This window comes from Oncorhynchus mykiss, chromosome 4, assembly GCF_057628025.1.
Source record: "Oncorhynchus mykiss isolate SJ-2025 chromosome 4, ASM5762802v1, whole genome shotgun sequence".
NCBI lineage: Eukaryota > Metazoa > Chordata > Actinopteri > Salmoniformes > Salmonidae > Oncorhynchus > Oncorhynchus mykiss.
The window spans coordinates 86471956-86491781 of NC_143025.1; the positions used below are offsets into that span (position 1 = coordinate 86471956).

Here is a 19826-nt window from a genome sequence, read left to right on the forward strand (position 1 = left end):
ACATCTCTGAGCCTCGGGCCGCCTCTCAATAGTCTAGAGATGCGTCCTCTGTTGGACATACATCAATACATCACTGAGCCGCGGGCCGCCTCTCAATAGCCTAGAGAGGCGTCCTCCTCTCCTGTCCTTTATTCATACTGATCTGAAAACACTGTACTTCTATTTCACCTGGACTGGCTGTTCTGTCTTCTGTCTGGATTATAGTTGTATTTACATGTCCAGTAGGACATGACGTAGGCAGGCTACAGGTTTGATTTTCAAGCAGATATCCTTTCTTCTGGAACAATGACAGACTTTATCTGATGCACTTTATTCCCTTGAAGAATCACAAAGAGCAAAAACGTTCATTGATTTACAATGTTGGTCTGTGTCGCTGCTTCCTCCTTCTCTACGGTGAATTGCTATTCTGAACTCACTTGATATCCATTGATTCCCACAATTACCCTTGAATTACCCATAAGCCACTGGATATAAGGAGTATAATTGCATTTCTGAGGGATGCCCGCTCTGCTCTCCAATCGAGAGGGATAGATAGGGTTTTTTAGGCAGTGAAGAGAGGGTTTAGTTTGCTCTACCATTCTACGCCTGACTGGCATAACAATGATCCTATTTTGAGCCAGAGAAGGAATTTCCTGGCTCTTCATTGGAGCAGACGAGATCTCAACTCAATCTATGGGCAAAGAGAAATCACACACACACACTCATAGGCCTAACTGTGGATGAGAGGATATGGAGATGTAACTCGATTAGAAGTTCAGAGACATGGGACATTATAATTCAACCCTCTACTAGAGGGAAATGCATGAGCAGTTTTTACCGTATATGTGGCACATCAGTTAGGCCTAGGCTATATGGCATCCAGTATGTTCACATGAGTCATACTCTCTTGTCTCGTTTAAGTTGGAAGTTGGAACAAAGATTTTAAAAAAGCTCCTTGCAACTCAGGCTACAAGAGACTCAAAACTCTCGCATCTATCACTTCCATCGCTCAGACCTGTTATTGTGTTATATACATATTATAAACACAATTAGGCCTATTCATTTGTTATTGTAGACCCATGATAAAGCTTTTAGTTGACTGAAATGTTGACTAAATACATATTAAAATGAAGAAAGCTATACACATCTGTGCACTTGCGTGTTTGACCCAATTCAAACAAGGAATACATAGTTTCTGAACTTTTTTTAAACCATTATTTAACTAGGCAAGTCAGTTATGAACAAATTCTTATTTTACAATGATGGCCTACCCCGGCCAAACCCTCCCCTAATCCGGGCGACGCTGTGCCAATTGTGAGCCGCCCTATGGGACTCGCCCCCCGGGATCGAACCAGGGTCTGTAGTGACACCTCTAACACTAAGATGCAGGGCAGTAACATCGAAGCTGAACAGAGAAGACATTTCACACTTGGTTTAAACAATGGAAGCATAATTAGATTTATTTTTAGTTAACCTTTATTTAACCAGGAAAAGCCCATTGAGACCCATAGTCTCTTTTTCAAGGGAGACCTGGCCAAGAAGACAGACACAATCAATACATTACATCATTAAAACATACAGCAATACAATACAACAAGATCCAGACTAAAAAAAAGCATTTACACTCCACTTTAACAGTCTTCCATAATTAAAAAAAAAGTCATTCAGTAGTACTAACATATCTAGATGAAGCATGGATTGTAGATTTTTCCATGTGTCTGGTGCACAAGAAGAGAAGGCAGTCTTGCCTAATACTATGAATGTCCTGGGGACTTTAAGTAGCAACCACCTAGCAGACCGGGTATGGTAACTGGTGAAGGAGACCAGACTACAGAGGTAAAGAGGGAGTTTACCTGCTGGTGGTGAAGGAGACCAGACTACAGAGGTAAAGAGGGAGTTTACCTGCTGGTGGTGAAGGAGACCAGACTACAGAGGTAAAGAGGGAGTTTACCTGCTGGTGGTGAAGGAGGCCAGACTACAGAGGTAAAGAGGGAGTTTACCTACTGGTGGTGAAGGAGACCAGACTACAGAGGTAAAGAGGGAGTTTACCTGCTGGTGGTGAAGGAGGCCAGACTACAAAGGGAGTTTACCTGCTGGTGGTGAAGGAGACCAGACTACAGAGGGAGTTTACCTGCTGGTGGTGAAGGAGACCAGACTACAGAGGTAAAGAGGGAGTTTACCTGCTGTTGGTGAAGGAGACCAGACTACAGAGGGAGTTTACCTGCTGGTGGTGAAGGAGACCAGACTACAGAGGTAAAGAGGGAGTTTACCTGCTGGTGGTGAAGGAGGCCAGACTACAGAGGTAAAGAGGGAGTTTACCTACTGGTGGTGAAGGAGACCAGACTACAGAGGGAGTTTACCTGTTGGTGGTGAAGGAGGCCAGACTACAGAGGGAGTTTACCTGCTGGTGGTGAAGGAGACCAGACTACAGAGGGAGTTTGCCTGCTGGTGGTGAAGGAGACCAGACTACAGAGGAAAAGAGGGAGTTTACCTGCTGGTGGTGAAGGAGACCAGACTACAGAGGGAGTTTACCTGTTGGTGGTGAAGGAGGCCAGACTACAGAGGGAGTTTACCTGCTGGTGGTGAAGGAGACCAGACTACAGAGGGAGTTTACCTGCTGGTGGTGAAGGAGACCAGACTACAGAGGGAGTTTACCTACTGGTGGTGAAGGAGACCAGACTACAGAGGGAGTTTACCTGCTGGTGGTGAAGGAGACCAGACTACAGAGGAAAAGAGGGAGTTTACCTGCTGGTGGTGAAGGAGACCAGACTACAGAGGGAGTTTACCTGCTGGTGGTGAAGGAGGCCAGACTACAGGGGTAAAGAGGGAGTTTACCTGCTGGTGGTGAAGGAGACCAGACTACAGAGGTAAAGAGGGAGTTTACCTGCTGGTGGTGAAGGAGACCAGACTACAGAGGGAGTTTACCTGCTGGTGGTGAAGGAGACCAGACTACAGAGGAAAAGAGGGAGTTTACCTGCTGGTGGTGAAGGAGACCAGACTACAGAGGGAGTTTACCTGCTGGTGGTGAAGGAGACCAGACTACAGAGGAAAAGAGGGAGTTTACCTGCTGGTGGTGAAGGAGACCAGACTACAGAGGGCGTTTACCTGCTGGTGGTGAAGGAGGCCAGACTACAGAGGTAAAGAGGGAGTTTACCTGCTGGTGGTGAAGGAGACCAGACTACAGAGGTAAAGAGGGAGTTTACCTGCTGGTGGTGAAGGAGACCAGACTACAGAGGGAGTTTACCTGCTGGTGGTGAAGGAGACCAGACTACAGAGGAAAAGAGGGAGTTTACCTGCTGGTGGTGAAGGAGACCAGACTACAGAGGGAGTTTACCTGTTGGTGGTGAAGGAGGCCAGACTACAGAGGGAGTTTACCTGCTGGTGGTGAAGGAGACCAGACTACAGAGGGAGTTTACCTGCTGGTGGTGAAGGAGACCAGACTACAGAGGAAAAGAGGGAGTTTACCTGCTGGTGGTGAAGGAGACCAGACTACAGAGGGAGTTTACCTGCTGGTGGTGAAGGAGACCAGACTACAGAGGAAAAGAGGGAGTTTACCTGCTGGTGGTGAAGGAGACCAGACTACAGAGGGAGTTTACCTGCTGGTGGTGAAGGAGGCCAGACTACAGAGGTAAAGAGGGAGTTTACCTGCTGGTGGTGAAGGAGACCAGACTACAGAGGTAAAGAGGGGGTTTACCTGCTGGTGGTGAAGGAGACCAGACTACAGAGGGAGTTTACCTGCTGGTGGTGAAGGAGACCAGACTACAGAGGAAAAGAGGGAGTTTACCTGCTGGTGGTGAAGGAGGCCAGACTACAGAGGGAGTTTACCTGCTGGTGGTGAAGGAGACCAGACTACAGAGGAAAAGAGGGAGTTTACCTGCTGGTGGTGAAGGAGACCAGACTACAGAGGTAAAGAGGGAGTTTACCTGCTGGTGGTGAAGGAGACCAGACTACAGAGGGAGTTTACCTGCTGGTGGTGAAGGAGACCAGACTACAGAGGTAAAGAGGGAGTTTACCTGCTGGTGGTGAAGGAGAACAGACTACAGAGGTAAAGAGGGAGTTTACCTGCTGGTGGTGAAGGAGACCAGACTACAGAGGGAGTTTACCTGCTGGTGGTGAAGGAGACCAGACTACAGAGGTAAAGAGGGAGTTTACCTGCTGGTGGTGAAGGAGAACAGACTACAGAGGTAAAGAGGGAGTTTACCTGCTGGTGGTGAAGGAGACCAGACTACAGAGGGAGTTTACCTGCTGGTGGTGAAGGAGACCAGACTACAGAGGAAAAGAGGTAGTTTACCTGCTGGTGGTGAAGGAGAACAGACTACAGAGGTAAAGAGGGAGTTTACCTGCTGGTGGTGAAGGAGACCAGACTACAGAGGGAGTTTACCTGCTGGTGGTGAAGGAGACCAGACTACAGAGGAAAAGAGGTAGTTTACCTGCTGGTGGTGAAGGAGACCAGACTACAGAGGGAGTTTACCTGTTGGTGGTGAAGGAGACCAGACTACAGAGGGAGTTTACCTGCTGGTGGTGAAGGAGACCAGACTACAGAGGTAAAGAGGGAGTTTACCTGCTGGTGGTGAAGGAGACCAGACTACAGAGGGAGTTTACCTGCTGGTGGTGAAGGAGACCAGACTACAGAGGTAAAGAGGGAGTTTACCTGCTGGTGGTGAAGGAGACCAGACTACAGAGGGAGTTTACCTGCTGGTGGTGAAGGAGAACAGACTACAGAGGTAAAGAGGGAGTTTACCCAAAAGCGCTTTGTAGATGAACACATACAAATTGAACTTTTTGCGCATATAAAGTGAGGTCCAATCTACCATTTGGTACAATGTGCAAATGGTGGGTGAGTGACTTGGAATTTGTAATAAAGCATTATAAGCAGTCCAGTCTCTGTAAGACAGAGGAGGCTGCATGCATTAAATCAAATTGTATTGGTCATATACACATGGTTAGCAGATGTTATTGCGAGTGTAGCGAAATGCTTGTGCTTCTAGTTACGACAGCAATATCTAACAAGTAATATCTAACAATTCCACAACAAATACCTAATACAAACACATCTAACTAGAGGAATGGAATAAGAATATATAAACATAAATATATGGATGAGCAATGACAGAGCAGCATAGGCTAAGATGCAAAAGATAGTATCGCATACAACAAGTCACCGTAATCAATTACAGAGAGAGAAGTGGCCTGAACAAGCTTCTTTCTAGCCATAAGCTGGAAGCAAGCTTTATTATGAAAATAAAAACCCAATTTCAATGTAATAATTAGCGTCTGAGGGATCTCCACCCTTTAGCAGCGGGAGGACGTAAGCTGATTTCCAAATGCTGGTTATGGAATTGGTCAGGAGACTCAAGTTGAAAATGTGTGCCACAGGTTCAGTAATAACACCAGCTGCTATCTTTAAGAGGTAGGGGATCCAGGTTGTCTGGACCTGTAGACTTTTTAGTGTCTATTGCCTTTAGTGCTTTATTGACCTCAGCATAAGAAACAGGCTCAAGGTTAAAATGGTTTACATGAGGGCCTATATCATAGTTGACTGTAACAGAGCTGACATTAGAGGCCTGGGACCCACCATTATCAACAACTGAACCAACAGTTACAAAGAGCTTGTTAAAATCACCTACAATATCGGCTTTATCCTTCACTTCATTAGAATCCATCATTAAGTCAGGAAGGTCAGAAGCTGTATCCTTCACTTCATTAGAATCCATCATTAAGTCAGGAAGGTCAGAAGCTGTATCCTTCACTTCATTAGAATCCATCATTAAGTCAGGAAGGTCAGAGGCTTTATCCTTCACTTCATTAGAATCCATCATTAAGTCAGGAAGGTCAGAGGCTTTATCCTTCACTTCATTAGAATCCATCATTAAGTCAGGAAGGTCCGAGGAGACATTAGAACCTGACACTGATCTGATTAGCTTCCAGAACTTGGTAGGGTTGTTTAGGTTCTCTGTGACTGCATTTAGATAGACATCTGATTTGGACTTCCTGATCAATCCTGTACATTTGTTTCTTAGTGCTCTGAAGGAGGCCCAGTCAACAGAAGCATTTGTATGTCTAGCTTGAGCCCAAGAGACATTTCTCTTTCTAATTAATTATGCCAAGTTATCTGAAAACCAGGGATTGTCCCTTCCACTGATTCTAAATTTCTTCACAGGGGCATGCTTATCACAAATGGACACAAATTTCACATAAAAATAGTCCCAGGCAGTGTCAGCATCAATAATCAGACTTACTCTGTCTATATTATGGTACAGATCATGTGAGAACGCTTGCTCATCAAACGGTCTAAACTATATTTAAAAAATATTTGGCTTTGATCATTTATGTATTTATAACGCAAACAATTGCACAGTGAACACTGACATCATTTCCTTAGAATAATGTCCAATAGCGTTGATTTCTTAGGTGCTGATATTTGGTCTTGTAGGCGCATTAATTCATTGAGTGAGATTCAGAGAGTCACACAGGTCTTTAAAAGAGTCCGATACAGATGTAAGCATGTCCCAGTTCAAATCTCCTACAATAATGAATTCAGAGTAATTTAGCTTGTGCAGGACATCAGAAAGAGAGTGCGTCTCCCGAAGCCGAGCGCGGTCTGTAGTAGCCGACTGCAGTGATGTGGGAGTCGTTATATACGGTAAATCTAACTTGCATTCTTACACTTGCAGTCAACACGTGTTTAAAATTTCACCCATGGGGTTCAAATGTGTGCAAAATATATCAGATATTTATCAAGACGATATCATATTCTAGGCTCTCTTCTACTCGTTCTCAGCATACCCGTGTGGCAGAAAATATATATTATATCTAGGCTCCAGCGAGGATCGAACTCGCGACCCCTGGTTTACAAGACCAGTGCTCTGCCACTGAGCTATAGAGCCAAATGCGTATTTTAGTAAGTACGTAGTTAGTCTTTAGTGTCTCTAGCTCCTGTTATACAGACAGCAAACCCCGGAAATTGGTCACGAACACAGTAAAACCATAAAGGCAGACAAGTCGACTACTAGTGCGCGTTCATATATCGGAACTAGGACACTCGGAAATGTCAATTTTGCTGATTCGTGAACGCGGCATGTGTATAACAATAACCATTTACCTAGTTATACATTTCCGAGTTTCGACTATGACGTGAACGCGGCATAGTACTACGGGTGACCAAATTCAGTCCAAAAGCAGACTACATACCCTGCTTGTAGGGTCACCGAGCTAGCTAGTCTACTGCAATATGGCATTTTTTCATTTCATTGCAGGTTGGATTGGTTATGTTCTTATGTGCCTACTTGCTTTGATTTTGATCGTATTTCTCTGTTTTTGTCTGTACATAAAATATATTCATTTGAAATATGATCACATACCGGGACCGCCAAGGGACAGGTAAGACATTATTATGTAACCTGAACATTTATTTTAAATACTGTAGCTGGAAGTTATTTTCAACTATGTATATTGAGTTACATAAGGATCAGAGAAACTAGAGAAAAGTTATCCTTAATAACCGCCAGGGGTCGCTGTTTCACCGGTCTTTTGCGTTTTCACTGAGTGAACTTGGTTGAAGGGATGGCTCAACATAACGTCCTTATTTGTCAGTTATGCAATAAACGTCTCTTGTTATCCCACAGTTTTATATTCGGACATTCCGCAATCCTGATGGAGATTAGCAACGGTCGAGTTATCCACGACAAATTCCTGGAATGGTGAGCTGAATGCCATGGAGCAGTGGTGTTGGTGGCCAAGACACACACACACACACCAACCAAGTTGTCTTGGGACATTTTACATTCTATTTAGTGTAATCTATTGTGTCTTTGACAGGTCTAGGACATATGGACCGGTGTACCGTATCAACGGTATGCACATTGTGATGCTGTTTGTCACCTGCCCTGATACCACCAAGGTAAACCTGTGCCTGAATATTACACGCATCTGGTTAAAGGAAAGAAGTTAAGCATCTGTCCATTTCTTTGTACTATTTTACAAAGAAAATACCCAGTAATTTCTGTCTGTTCTCTATCCTAAAATAAAGTGCCCATTCCATTTCCTCCACAAACTAAACAGACATTTTGCTTTTTCGCCACAGGAAGTGCTGATGTCACCAAAGTACCCCAAAGACTCACTGGTCTACAAGGGTCTTTTCAACCTGTTTGGACAGAGGTGATTCCTGAATATGTTGTGTGATTTATGCTATATCAACATATAACAATTACAGCCACCGACTTCGTACCATTACATCTGTGTGTTTTTTTATTGTGTTGACGCTTCGATCGGTACAATATTTTCCCATACATTCAAGCTGAATGCTGTCTGACTTACATTAAGCCACCTCCACATTACAACTGGACCCCTTGGTCATTGGCAAGTGGATTCAGTGTCAGGGTACAGTAAATACTCTGCTTTTCCACAGGTTTCTGGGAAGTGGTCTGATTACGGCTCATAATCATGATGCGTGGTACAAACAGCGAAGGATCATGGACCCTGCCTTCAGCAGTCTGTAAGACACTTCTCTATTTCACTTCAACAATCTATTGATCAATGGATCAGTCTGTCTGTCTGTCAGTCAACCAATCCACCCATCCCACCCACCCACCCACCCACCCACCCACCCACCCACCCACCCATCCAACCACCCATCCAACCACCCATCCATCCATCCTTCCATCGTGCTGTGTATTGCCAGGTACCTACGTGGTCAGATGGGTGCGTTCAACGAGCGGGCAGAGCGTCTGATGGATAAACTGGCAGACATGGCTGACACCAACACAGCCGCCAACATGCACCAAATGTTCAACCTTGTGACCCTGGATATCATCACCAAGGTAACGAATGGTCATTCCTGTTACCCCCCAGATCAACCCACTACCCCTACCAGTTTAATATTTCACATAAAGCTGTCTTCATGACAAACAGGAGAACCAGTCAAAGTGACACATTTTCAGGTTATGACAATTGACTTACATGGTTATTATGCAAGCTACAGTGTAATCTAGCTATTAGGCAGCCAAGCCAGCAGGCTAGCCATTATAATGCATAACTAGGACTCAGAGTTGCTGCTGGTCAGGTATTATTATGACATGCTAATAAGCTTGATCTGAAACATAAACATAATAAATGTATCATCATCATCAATGTTGTTAATCGGTGTTTCTACCTGTAGGTGGCGTTTGGAGTGGATCTTGATCTGTTGAAGGAGAGTGACACTCCGTTCCCCAAAGCCATAGAGATGTGTCTGAAGGGAATGGTCCACTATGTCAGAGACTCCACCTTCCAGGTAAGTAGTGACATAATCTTGGTTAACCCAGAACAAAAATCTTGTGTAATTTGGTCAGCTGCGTTATAAATTGAGAGTTCCGGTGTGCGAATTCTCCACCTTTACTAAAGGACATTCTCAGCAAAGCCTCTCCCTTCTGATCCGTGTGAAGTGAAGCACCGCCTTTTCCTAATGCTGATACGTCCAAACAACCAGAGACGAGAAACCCAAACACCTGAACCACAGATAAAACATTGAGACAGATATTTCACCGGTGTATAAATGTGAAGCCTCCGCTTGGCGTTTCCACATTCTACACATTTGATTAAGTATTTGATCTCAATACAGTTTTCTCTTCCCAAAACTACAATCTGTCACGAACAGAGTGGACTAAGTTTTGCAGACTTTACCCTTTGCCAAACTTGTAAAATATTGGATTGTTTAGAAGGAGTGCAAAGGTGAATTTAGTTATTGCACACGCGCACTTCACAGAGTAGGCGTTCCCTAACGAAAATATGCAAAAAAAAAATCTTTGCCTTAACTACTGCTTGTCATTATCCCATGCATCCCCATCCCTTCACAACAGATTATTTGCGTTTACATCAGGTCGTCAGGGTAACGGAGGTGCAGGTGCTTGTTGTGATGTTACCCTCTTCCTGATGGTGCTAGGACCTGGCTCTTCTCCATGTTGTTGGTCAGCATGTGGCATGAGGGGTGGGTGGGTATTATATTTGATGCTAGGGTCCTCAACCTCATGGTCAGGCCTGCTGTAGGCTGCTCGGTGAGCTTGGCCTCCCTCTTGACATGCTGGTCATCATTTTGTTTTGCTCTTGGCAGTCCCTGGCCATTTTGGATATCCATGCTGATCAAAGCTTAGCCAACTAGCGCGCCGCTACCATAACTTAACAAAGCTAGCCCGTTACGAAGCCAACTAGCTATAATTATTCAGCGCGCCACTGCCATAACTTAACAAAGCTAGCCCGTTACGAAGCTAACTAGCTAGCCAGTTATTATCTGTAGCTGTCTGCAAAAGTAAACCACTTTTTACCCTCTCTGAAAAATAAACAAGGTACACAGAGGGGGGAAAAAGTGGTTTACATTTGCAGACAGCTACAGATAATAACTGGCCAGCTAGTTAGGTAATGAAGGCGGTACCTTATGACATTGAATGGCTAGGTGCCCAATCAGAATGCGTTCGAGGATTTTAACTACTAAATATGACAGCATTGCATCCTCCTTCCCTCCCCCCTCCTCAGATCATGAACGCACACACGGCATATAGCCTCTTTTCCCTGGTCTGAGCTACTGGCAAAACTGGCAAAACTGGCAAAACTGGCAAAACCGGGCAGGGTATTTCATATATAATTTGTTATGTTTATGGGGAAACAAAACTGGGGGGGGGGCACAAGTTCTATCAGTGGGGTCAATGTCCGGCTCTGCCACACCGTAGAGCCCTAGATGGCATCCTTAATGTATTTATTTTATAAGCACACGTACAGTCAAAACATTGGCACACTGAATCATCAACAGACAGATGTACTGCACCACAATGCTTCATAAACTGCATAGCATCAGTCCCTAGATGGCCTGTAAATATGGTGGAATTTCCTATTTCCCTAATCTAACAATTACATTTTGTTGAATGTCATATTAGCTCTACCCAAAGAACAAGAAGTTCATCAACGAGGTGAAAGCGTCCGTTCAGCTATTGCGTTCGACAGGCAGACGGTGGATCAACGAGAGGAAAATGGCCATCCAAAATGGCGAGGATGTCCCTAAAGATATCCTGACACAGATCCTCAAGACGGCTGGCAAAGGCACGTTGTAGTAGCCTGGTCCCAGATCTGTTTGTGCTGTCTTACCAACTCCTACTAATGTTGGCAAGAGTTGGCAAGACAAGACATCACAAACAGATCTGGGACCAGGCTAACATTGGAGACTTTTTACTTTGTGGCTCTGCATGTGACGTTGTCAGCTAAAACAGTCATGTTATTGATGAGGTTCAGTAGCAGAATTGTCTCAATGCTGTAAACTTGTATATATTCATCATTTCAGAGGAAAACAAAGACAATGAAGATGAGGAGCTTATGCTGGACAACTTTGTAACGTTATTCGTTGCGGGTGGGTCTCCATGAAAACAATTCCACACACAATTCAAGATTCAGCAGCTGGAGTTACCTTAACAGCCTTTACCCTTTTGTCTTCCTCTTGAAAGGTCAAGAGACAACAGCCAATCAACTAGCTTTTGCTGTCATGGAACTGGGAAGGCTGCCTGAGATATTGGCCAAGTAGGTCTTATTATTTCATTTCATTTAACCTTTGTTTAACCAGAAAGGGCTCATTGAGATTTGAAATCTCTTTTTCAAAAGCATCCTGGCCAAGATAGGCAGCACCAAGTCATTACACAATTACAGACAGACAACATGAAAAACTACAAGTAATCTAGTAAAAACCATTTAATTCACAAGAGTATAACAAAATCATAAAACAGCAAATTGACAGGTGAAGGAATCAGTCTCAAAATCCTTCATCAGTGATTTAAAAACACCAATCAGGACACGTTCTTCCAGTTTAAAAGTATTTTGTAAGGCGTTCCAATACGATGGCGCAGAGTACATAAAAGCCCTTTTACCAAATTCAGTTCGGACATTTGTAACAGTTAGCAGGATAAAGTCCAGCGAACGAAGAGAGTACCCACCACATTTCTGAACAATAAAAATGGCCAAATAAAAAGGTAGTAAACCCAAAATGGCTTTGTAAATAAAAGTATACCAGTGACTGAGCCTACGAGTGACTAGAGAAGGCCAGCCAACCCTGGTATACAAAGTGCAGTGGTGCGTAAGGGTTTTGCAGTTTAAAATAAATCTCAAAGTGACATGGTAAAGGGTGTCAATTGATCTCAAACACTGAGCGGAAGCATTCATATATAAAATATCCCCATAGTCTAGTAAAGGCATACATGTAGCTGATACTAGCCTCCTTCTGGCTTCAAAAGATTCAATCCCAGCTTCAGCTTCAATGTTTTGTAAGTTGTTGAATATGCAATTTAAAAGAGAGGCCGTCATCAATTAAAATTCCAAGATATTTATATGACAGGTAGTAATAGGTGAAAGATTCAGAGATCTATTTATTGCTTTAGAAAACACCATTAGTTTAGTTTTGTCAGTATTGAGGATAAGCTTCAATTGACACAAGGTATGTTGAACAGTATAAAAATCAGTTTGCAAGTTCTGGAAAGCTTTGTGAGAGATGAAGCACAACAATAAAAACAGTATCATCAGCATAAAAGTGAAGTTGCGCATTTTGCACATTTTTGTCTGAATTATTGATATAAATAGCGAATAAGAGGGGACCAAGTACAGAGCCCTGGGGCACACCATTACAGACAGACAATTTAACAGACATAAACCCATCAAATTGAGTGCACTGAGTTCTATCAGACAGATAGTTAGCAAACCATGCAACTGCATGCTCCGAAAGACCTACACTCGACAATCTCTGCCTTAGTATAGCATGATCAACTGTATCAAAAGCCTTAGAGAGATCAATAAAAAGTGAGACACAGTGCTGTTTTTTGTCAATGGCTTCAGTGATATCATTTAAAACCTTCATGGCTGCTGTAATTGTGCAATGCTTCTTCCTGAAGCCCGATTGGTACATTGATAAAATAGAGTTAGTATATAAAAACTATTTTAGCTGTTCACTCACAAGGGTTTCAAGTATTTTCACCAGGGGTGACAGCTTTGGGATTGACCTATAATTATTTACAAGAGTTGGATCTCCCCCTTTTAAAAGTGGTAGGACAAATGCTGATTTCCAGATTTTCGGAATGTCATTACATTCCAGGGTTAGATTGAACAGAGATGTAAGTGGTTCAGCTATGAAATCAGCTGGCAGATTTAAAAAGCAGGGATCCAAAAGATCAGGACCTGCAGGCTTTCTCTGATCTAAGGATTTCAGGGCTTTATGTACATCCTGCACTGACAATGGCAAAAAGCTAAAAGTTTGACCAGCTCTCGCTGGTTCATCCACACAGGGTTGTACAGAGACACAGGACACTGAGTCAAACAGCCTACCAGATGATACAAAGTGCTCATTGAAACAATTCAGGATTTCAGTTTTGTCATATACAGCAACAGAGTCCTTCAAAACACATGACGGTAATTCATTAACATTACTGTTACCAGACATAGACTTAATAGCCTTCCACAACTTTCTAGGGTCATTCAGCTTATCAGTGGTAACAGACATAAAATATTCAGACTTGGCCTTCCTGAGAAGAAAATAACACTTGTTTCGTAACTGCCTAAAAATAAGCCGTTCGGCATCAGAACATGATTTCCTTGCTTTAGCCCAGGCTAGATTACGGTCGTGAATAATACAAGACAGCTCAGAAGAAAACCATGGATTAACCCAACCTTTAACCCTGAACCTGCGGAATGGGGCATGTTTGTTTGTTTACTATTTGGAAAAAAACATCATGAAATAATTTCCAGTCAGTTTCCACATCAGGAATAAGCTCAATTTTGCTTCAGTCAAAATAAAACAAATCACGAAAGAAAGCCTGCTAATTAAAACTCTTCAAATTTCTCTTACGAATAAAGCGTGGGTTTGTCTTAGTATTTATAACAGCAACAACAGCACAATGGTCACTTACATCATTACAAAAAACACCAAATGTAGAATATTTGGAACATTTGTCAATATCAAATCAATCAGGGTAGATTTATCATACCTCTTTGTTTATTAATGATTTCCATAATAAAAAAAATACTTTGGTTGAGTTTCTTGGTGTCTATAACTTCTCCAGTGCGAAGCAAGAAGTAGACGACGTCATCGGGGTGAAACAGGAAATCAGCTTTGAGGACCTGGGGAAAATGACCTACCTGTCTCAGGTACAGTGACTTAATTGATAGGTTTTATACTATATTAACTGTAGTGACAGAATCATTAGATCACTTGTTTTGGTACTGCCCATATGTAGCTTGTTTTTGTTCGCAGGTTCAGGAATGGCTGAATAATTGCAACACTTAGTTGGAGCTAACTCTGGAAAAAGCATTGCTGGGGGATTTGAAAAGCCATCATCAATCAAACAATAATATATTAATACTCTTAGCAAAAATGTGTATCTTTAATTTACAATCTGTAGAAACTACGAGAATAAAAAGGTTCAGAACATTTGTGAAACATCACATCACATTTGAAAAATATATGGCAATTAGAAATCAAAACTGGATGGTCTTCAGAGATAGATAGGAGGGTTGAAGGTAGCTGAAGGATGAGACAGGATGTTCTTCAGAGATAGATGGGAGGGGTTTTAGGGGAGCTGAAGGCTAGGACAGGATGTTCTTCAGAGATAGATGGGAGGGGTTTTAGGGGAGCTGAAGGCTAGGACAAGATGTTCTTCAGAGATAGATGGGAGGGGTTGAGGGTATCTGAAGGATGGGACTAAAAACAAACAAAAGATAGCTAATCTGAAATATACTGTCTGTGAAATGTATGTAGTATTTGGAATGTAGTATGTTGTATGTAGTATGTAGTATATAGTATGTATAAACTGGAAGTGGAAGCCTAAGTATTGTTGTCCATTAGTTTACTCCAATTAGGGAAGGGGTGGTAGGGTTAGGGGAAAATAATACAAATCTGTATATAATGTAATAATATACACTACTGTTCAAAAGTTTGGGGTCACTTACAAATGTCCTTGTTTTTGAAAGAAAATCATATTTTTTGTCCATTAAAATAACATCACATTGATCAGAAATACAGTGTAGACATTGTTAATGTTGTAAATGACTATTGTTATTTTTCCTATCTTAATATTTTATTTTTATTGTCCAGTCTGAGATATGGCTTTTTCTTTGCAACTCTGCCTGGAAGGCCAGCATCTCAGAGTCGCCTCTTCACTCTTGACGTTGAGACTGGTGATTTGAGGGTACTATTTAATGAAGCTGCTAGTTGAGGACTTGTGAGGCGTCTGTTTCTTAAACTGGACACTCCAATGTACTTGTTCTCTTGCTCAGTTGTGCACCGGGGCCTCCCACTCCTCTTTCTATTCTGGTTAGGGACGGTTTGCGCTGTTCTGTGAAGGGAGTAGTACACAGCGTTGTACGAGATCATCAGTTTCATGGCCATTTCTTGAATGAAATAGCCTTAATTTCTTAGAACAAAAATAGACTAACGAGTTTCAGAAGAAAGTTATTTGTTTCTGGCCATTTTTAGTCTGTAATCGAACCCGCAAATGCTGATTCTCCAGATACTCAACTAGTCTAAAGAAGGCCAGTTTAATTGCTTCTTTAATCAGCACAACATTTTTCAGCTGTGCTAACATAATTGCAAAGGGTTTTCTAATGATCAATTAGCCTTTTAAAATTATAAACTTGGATTAGCTAACACAACATGCCATTGGAACACCAGAGTGATGGTTGCTGATAAAGGGCCTCTGTACGCCTACTTAGATATTCCATTAAAAATCAGTAATTTCCAGCTACAATAGTCATTTACAACATTTACAATGTCTACACTGTATTTATGATCAATGTGATGTTATTTTAATGAACAAAAAATGTGCTTTTCTTTAAAAAACAAGGACATTTCTAAGTGACCCCAAACTTTTGAACAGTAGTGTATATAAGGTTTTCATCTGGGTCATCTGTGTACCAGATTGCCTCTTCTTGTATTAGTCCACTGAGCGAAAGCCAAAGCATTATCTCAGGGAGCTGACAAGTCCTCACGTCTAAGGCCAGGTAACTCAACATGTTGTGTTGGATAATCCATCTACCCCGTCAGGTGTTGAAGGAGACTCTGAGGTTGTATCCCACTGCTCCCGGTACGTCTCGCTTCATCCCCAATGACATCACCATCAACGGCATCCCCATCCCAGCAGGAGTCACATGCTTCGTGAGTTACCTCAACACCACTGTCAAGTGTTTTTGTAATATTTGTTCATATTGTGAAACATCACATCACAGTGGAAAAATATATAGCAGCTAGAAATCAAAACTGAATGGTCTTCAGAGATAGATGGGAGGGGTTGAGGGGAGCTGAAGGATTGGACTGGATGGTCTTCAGAGATAGATGGGAGGGGTTGAGGGGAGCTGAAGGCTGGGACTGGATGGTCTTCAAAGATAGATGGGAGGGGTTGAGGGGAGCTGAAGGATTGGACTGGATGGTCTTCAGAGATAGATGGGAGGGGTTGAGGGGAGCTGAAGGATTGGACTGGATGGTCTTCAGAGATAGATGGGAGGAGTTGAGGGGAGCTGAAGGCTGGGACTGGATGGTCTTCAAAGATAGATGGGAGGGGTTGAGGGGAGCTGAAGGCTGGGACTGGATGGTCTTCAAAGATAGATGGGAGGGGTTGAGGGGAGCTGAAGGATTGGACTGGATGGTCTTCAGAGATAGATGGGAGGGGTTGAGGGGAGCTGAAGGCTGGGACTGGATGGTCTTCAAAGATAGATGGGAGGGGTTGAGGGGAGCTGAAGGCTGGGACTGGATGGTCTTCAAAGATAGATGGGAGGGGTTGAGGGGAGCTGAAGGCTGGGACTGGATGGTCTTCAGAGATAGATGGGAGGGGTTGAGGGGAGCTAAAGGCTGGGACTGGATGGTCTTCAGAGATAGATGGGAGGGGTTGAGGGGAGCTGAAGGATGGGACTGGATGGTCTTCAGAGATAGATGGGAGGGGTTGAGGGGAGCTGAAGGATGGGACTGGATGGTCTTCAGAGATAGATGGGAGGGGTTGAGGGGAGCTGAAGGATGGGACTGGATGGTCTTCAGAGAGAGATGGGAGGGGTTGAGGGGAGCTGAAGGCTGGGACTGGATGGTCTTCAGAGATAGATGGGAGGGGTTGAGGGGAGCTAAAGGCTGGGACTGGATGGTCTTCAGAGATAGATGGGAGGGGTTGAGGGGAGCTGAAGGATGGGACTGGATGGTCTTCAGAGATAGATGGGAGGGGTTGAGGGGAGCTGAAGGATGGGACTGGATGGTCTTCAGAGATAGATGGGAGGGGTTGAGGGGAGCTGAAGGATGGGACTGGATGGTCTTCAGAGAGAGATGGGAGGGGTTGAGGGGAGCTGAAGGCTGGGACTGGATGGTCTTCAGAGATAGATGGGAGGGGTTGAAGGGAGCTGAAGGATGGGACTGGATGGTCTTCAGAGATAGATGGGAGGGGTTGAGGGGAGCTGAAGGATGGGACTGGATGGTCTTCAGAGATAGATGGGAGGGGTTGAGGGGAGCTGAAGGATGGGACTGGATGGTCTTCAGAGATAGATGGGAGGGGTTGAGGGTATCTGAAGGATGGGACTGGATGGTCTTCAGAGATAGATGGGAGGGGTTGAGGGGAGCTGAAGGATGGGACTGGATGGTCTTCAGAGATAGATTGAGAGAATGCAAAGAGTGTGAAAAGCTGTCATCAAGACAAAGGGTGGGTACTTTGAAGAATCTCAAAACTATTTTGATATGTTTAACACTTTTTTTGGTTATTGTGGCGGCAGGTAGCCTAGTGTTTAGAGCGTTCGGCAGGTATGTTGTACTTCAAAGTGTTAATGTTTTCACTATTATTCTACCATGTAGAAAATTGTAAAAAAAAAATAAAAAATAAAAAAAAATCCTCAAATGAGTAGGTGTGTCCAAACTATCTACAAAAAAATAAGAATAAAAAATATTTGTTCATATTTACAAGGTTGTTTTTTCTTTTAGTCAGCACCTCACTGACTATTTTGGTGTGTCTCTACTGTACACTACTCTAACTGTTGTATCTGACGCTGTCTCACATATGTTACGTTTGCCCCGATCTTGTCTGTTCACAGTTCAATTCATATGTCTGTGGACGGTTGGATAAGTTCTTTGAGGAGCCGCTGAAGTTTGACCCAGAGAGGTTCCATCCGGACACTGCCAAGTAAGTGACCCAATATTGTTTATTGATTATGAGCTAACTGACATGATATGGATGCTGTGTTTGTTTCTGTCCTGAAGGCCTTATTACTGCTACTACCCCTTCGCCCTGGGACCACGCTCATGTCTGGGACAGAGCTTTGCACAGGTGAGACACACACACACACAAACACACACACACACACACACACACGCACACACACACACACACACACACACGCACACACACACACACACACGCGCGCGCGCGCTCGCTCACACCAGATTCCTTCTGTTGTTTGCAGATGGAGGCGAAGGTAGTGATGGCCAAGCTGCTCCAGAGGTTTGACTTCAGCCTGCTGCCTGGCCAGTCCTTTGACATCCTGGACACTGGCACTCTGAGACCAAAGAGCGGAGTGGTGTGTAGCATCAGACACCGAGGACAGACAGCCGCAGCCTGACTACTGGAACCTGGAGATGACTAGCCCTCGTCTGACAACTCAACATATTTCTTATCCGACTCATTCCGTCTTTCTTCTTCACTGTCTTCAAAAAAAAGATGAACACATCATCAATGTTTTACCAATCTTGCGCATATATTTGCACAAATATAAATACAACATGCAACTTTCCCAATGGATTTACTGAGTTATAGTTCATATAAGGAAATCAATCAATTGAAGTAAATTCATTATGCCCTAATTTATGGATTTTACATGACTGGGCAGGGGCACAGCCATGGCTGGGCCTGGGAGGCCATAGGCCCACCCACTTGGGAGCTAGGCCCAGCCATTCAGAATAAGCTTTTGGTAGAGAAATTAACATTCAATTCTCTGGCAAAAGCTCTGGTGGACATTCCAGTAGTTGGTACGCCAATTGCACAATCCCTCAAAACTTGAGACATCTGTGGCATCTCGTGTTGTGTGACAAAACTACAAATTTTAGAGTGGCCTTTTATTGTCCCCAGAACAAGGTGCCCCTGTGTAATGATCATGCTGTTTAAGCAGCTTCTTGATATGCCACATCTGTCAGGTGGATGGATTATCTTGGCAAATGAGAAATTCTTACTAGCAGGGATATAAACACATTTTTGCACCACATTTGAGAGAAATAAGCTTTCTGTGCGTATGGAACATTTCTGGGATCTTTTATTTCAGCTCATGAAACATGGGACCAACACTTTACATGTTGTGTTTATATTTTTATTCAATATACAGTACCTGTCAAAAGTTTGGACACACCTACTCATTCAATGGTTTTTCTTTATTTTTACTATTTTCTACATTGTAAAATAATATTGAATATTAGATAGATCTGTGAAATTCCGGTGAACTTTCGGTGAACTTTCGAATCAACATTATTACCTCAGTGCTTCTGTTTTAGTAAACGTAGCCGGTTTTAGGAGAATCATTTAGCCAAAATCACTGAGCCCCAGAAAAGAATAATAATTTTGTCCACAAGGTGTCGCTGTAAACCCGCGAAATAAAGACCATTCATGTTTTGCCACTTTCTTGTTTACACTCGTGACCTCTAGATGAGTGTCATTTTAAATACATGTTGCATGAATTGCTGTTGACTGAATTGCAAGTGGAAGAATTCTACTTATAGTTTTATGATGGGTTGCATTGTGAAAACTCAATCAAGTGTAAAATGTCTTTCCTCTGCCGCCTCAGCTTTGATGATTCAGTAATTAGTACAACGTTTGGAAACAGTGTATCCATTGTTTGAA

The 19826-nt window shown here is 43.2% G+C and overlaps 1 protein-coding gene, 1 long non-coding RNA gene and 1 other non-coding gene across 13 annotated transcripts; 1 reads left to right on the forward strand and 2 right to left on the reverse strand.

Annotated features, from left to right (window-relative positions):
* Positions 1-1796: 1796 nt before the first annotated feature.
* LOC149984170 (uncharacterized) lies at positions 1797-4061 on the reverse strand. Of its 10 annotated transcripts, XR_016495639.1 has the most exons (7): positions 3854-3929; positions 3674-3714; positions 2815-3624; positions 2594-2765; positions 2201-2339; positions 2070-2159; positions 1983-2028 (listed from the first exon to the last, which is right to left on the reverse strand). It is a non-coding gene; the product is annotated as an uncharacterized LOC149984170 (long non-coding RNA). The 10 variants fall into 10 exon arrangements; XR_016495636.1 differs by adding an exon at positions 3944-4061 and having other exon boundaries at positions 2815-3902; XR_016495638.1 differs by lacking the exon at positions 3674-3714.
* A 2733-nt stretch (positions 4062-6794) lies between these two features.
* trnat-ugu (transfer RNA threonine (anticodon UGU)) lies at positions 6795-6866 on the reverse strand. The gene has a single exon. It is a non-coding gene; the product is annotated as a tRNA-Thr (tRNA).
* On the forward strand, positions 6812-19603 carry LOC110522567 (cholesterol 24-hydroxylase). 2 transcript variants are annotated; one of them, XM_021601024.3, is made up of 15 exons: positions 6812-7359; positions 7605-7679; positions 7798-7879; positions 8063-8136; positions 8387-8473; positions 8660-8798; positions 9137-9250; positions 10884-11046; positions 11285-11350; positions 11445-11517; positions 14040-14124; positions 16019-16129; positions 18034-18122; positions 18200-18266; positions 18403-19603. In XM_021601024.3, exons 1-15 carry the CDS (start codon positions 7211-7213, stop codon positions 18556-18558), a joined length of 1530 nt encoding a protein of 509 aa, XP_021456699.3. In that variant the 5' UTR covers positions 6812-7210; the 3' UTR covers positions 18559-19603. The 2 variants fall into 2 exon arrangements, with proteins under 2 accessions (XP_021456699.3, XP_090089629.1); XM_090233503.1 differs by lacking the exons at positions 16019-16129; positions 18034-18122; positions 18200-18266; positions 18403-19603 and adding an exon at positions 14231-14993 and having other exon boundaries at positions 6867-7359.
* The last annotated feature ends 223 nt before the right edge of the window (positions 19604-19826 follow it).

Bases quoted from the DNA above. Each gene is read 5' to 3' on its own strand.
- LOC110522567 (XM_021601024.3), top strand. From the start codon at position 7,211: ATGGCATTTTTTCATTTCATTGCAGGTTGGATTGGTTATGTTCTTATG. The intron at 7,880-8,062 runs GTAAACCTGTGC...TTTTCGCCACAG, and splicing joins CCTGCCCTGATACCACCAAG to GAAGTGCTGATGTCACCAAA. The intron at 16,130-18,033 runs GTGAGTTACCTC...GTCTGTTCACAG, and splicing joins CAGCAGGAGTCACATGCTTC to TTCAATTCATATGTCTGTGG.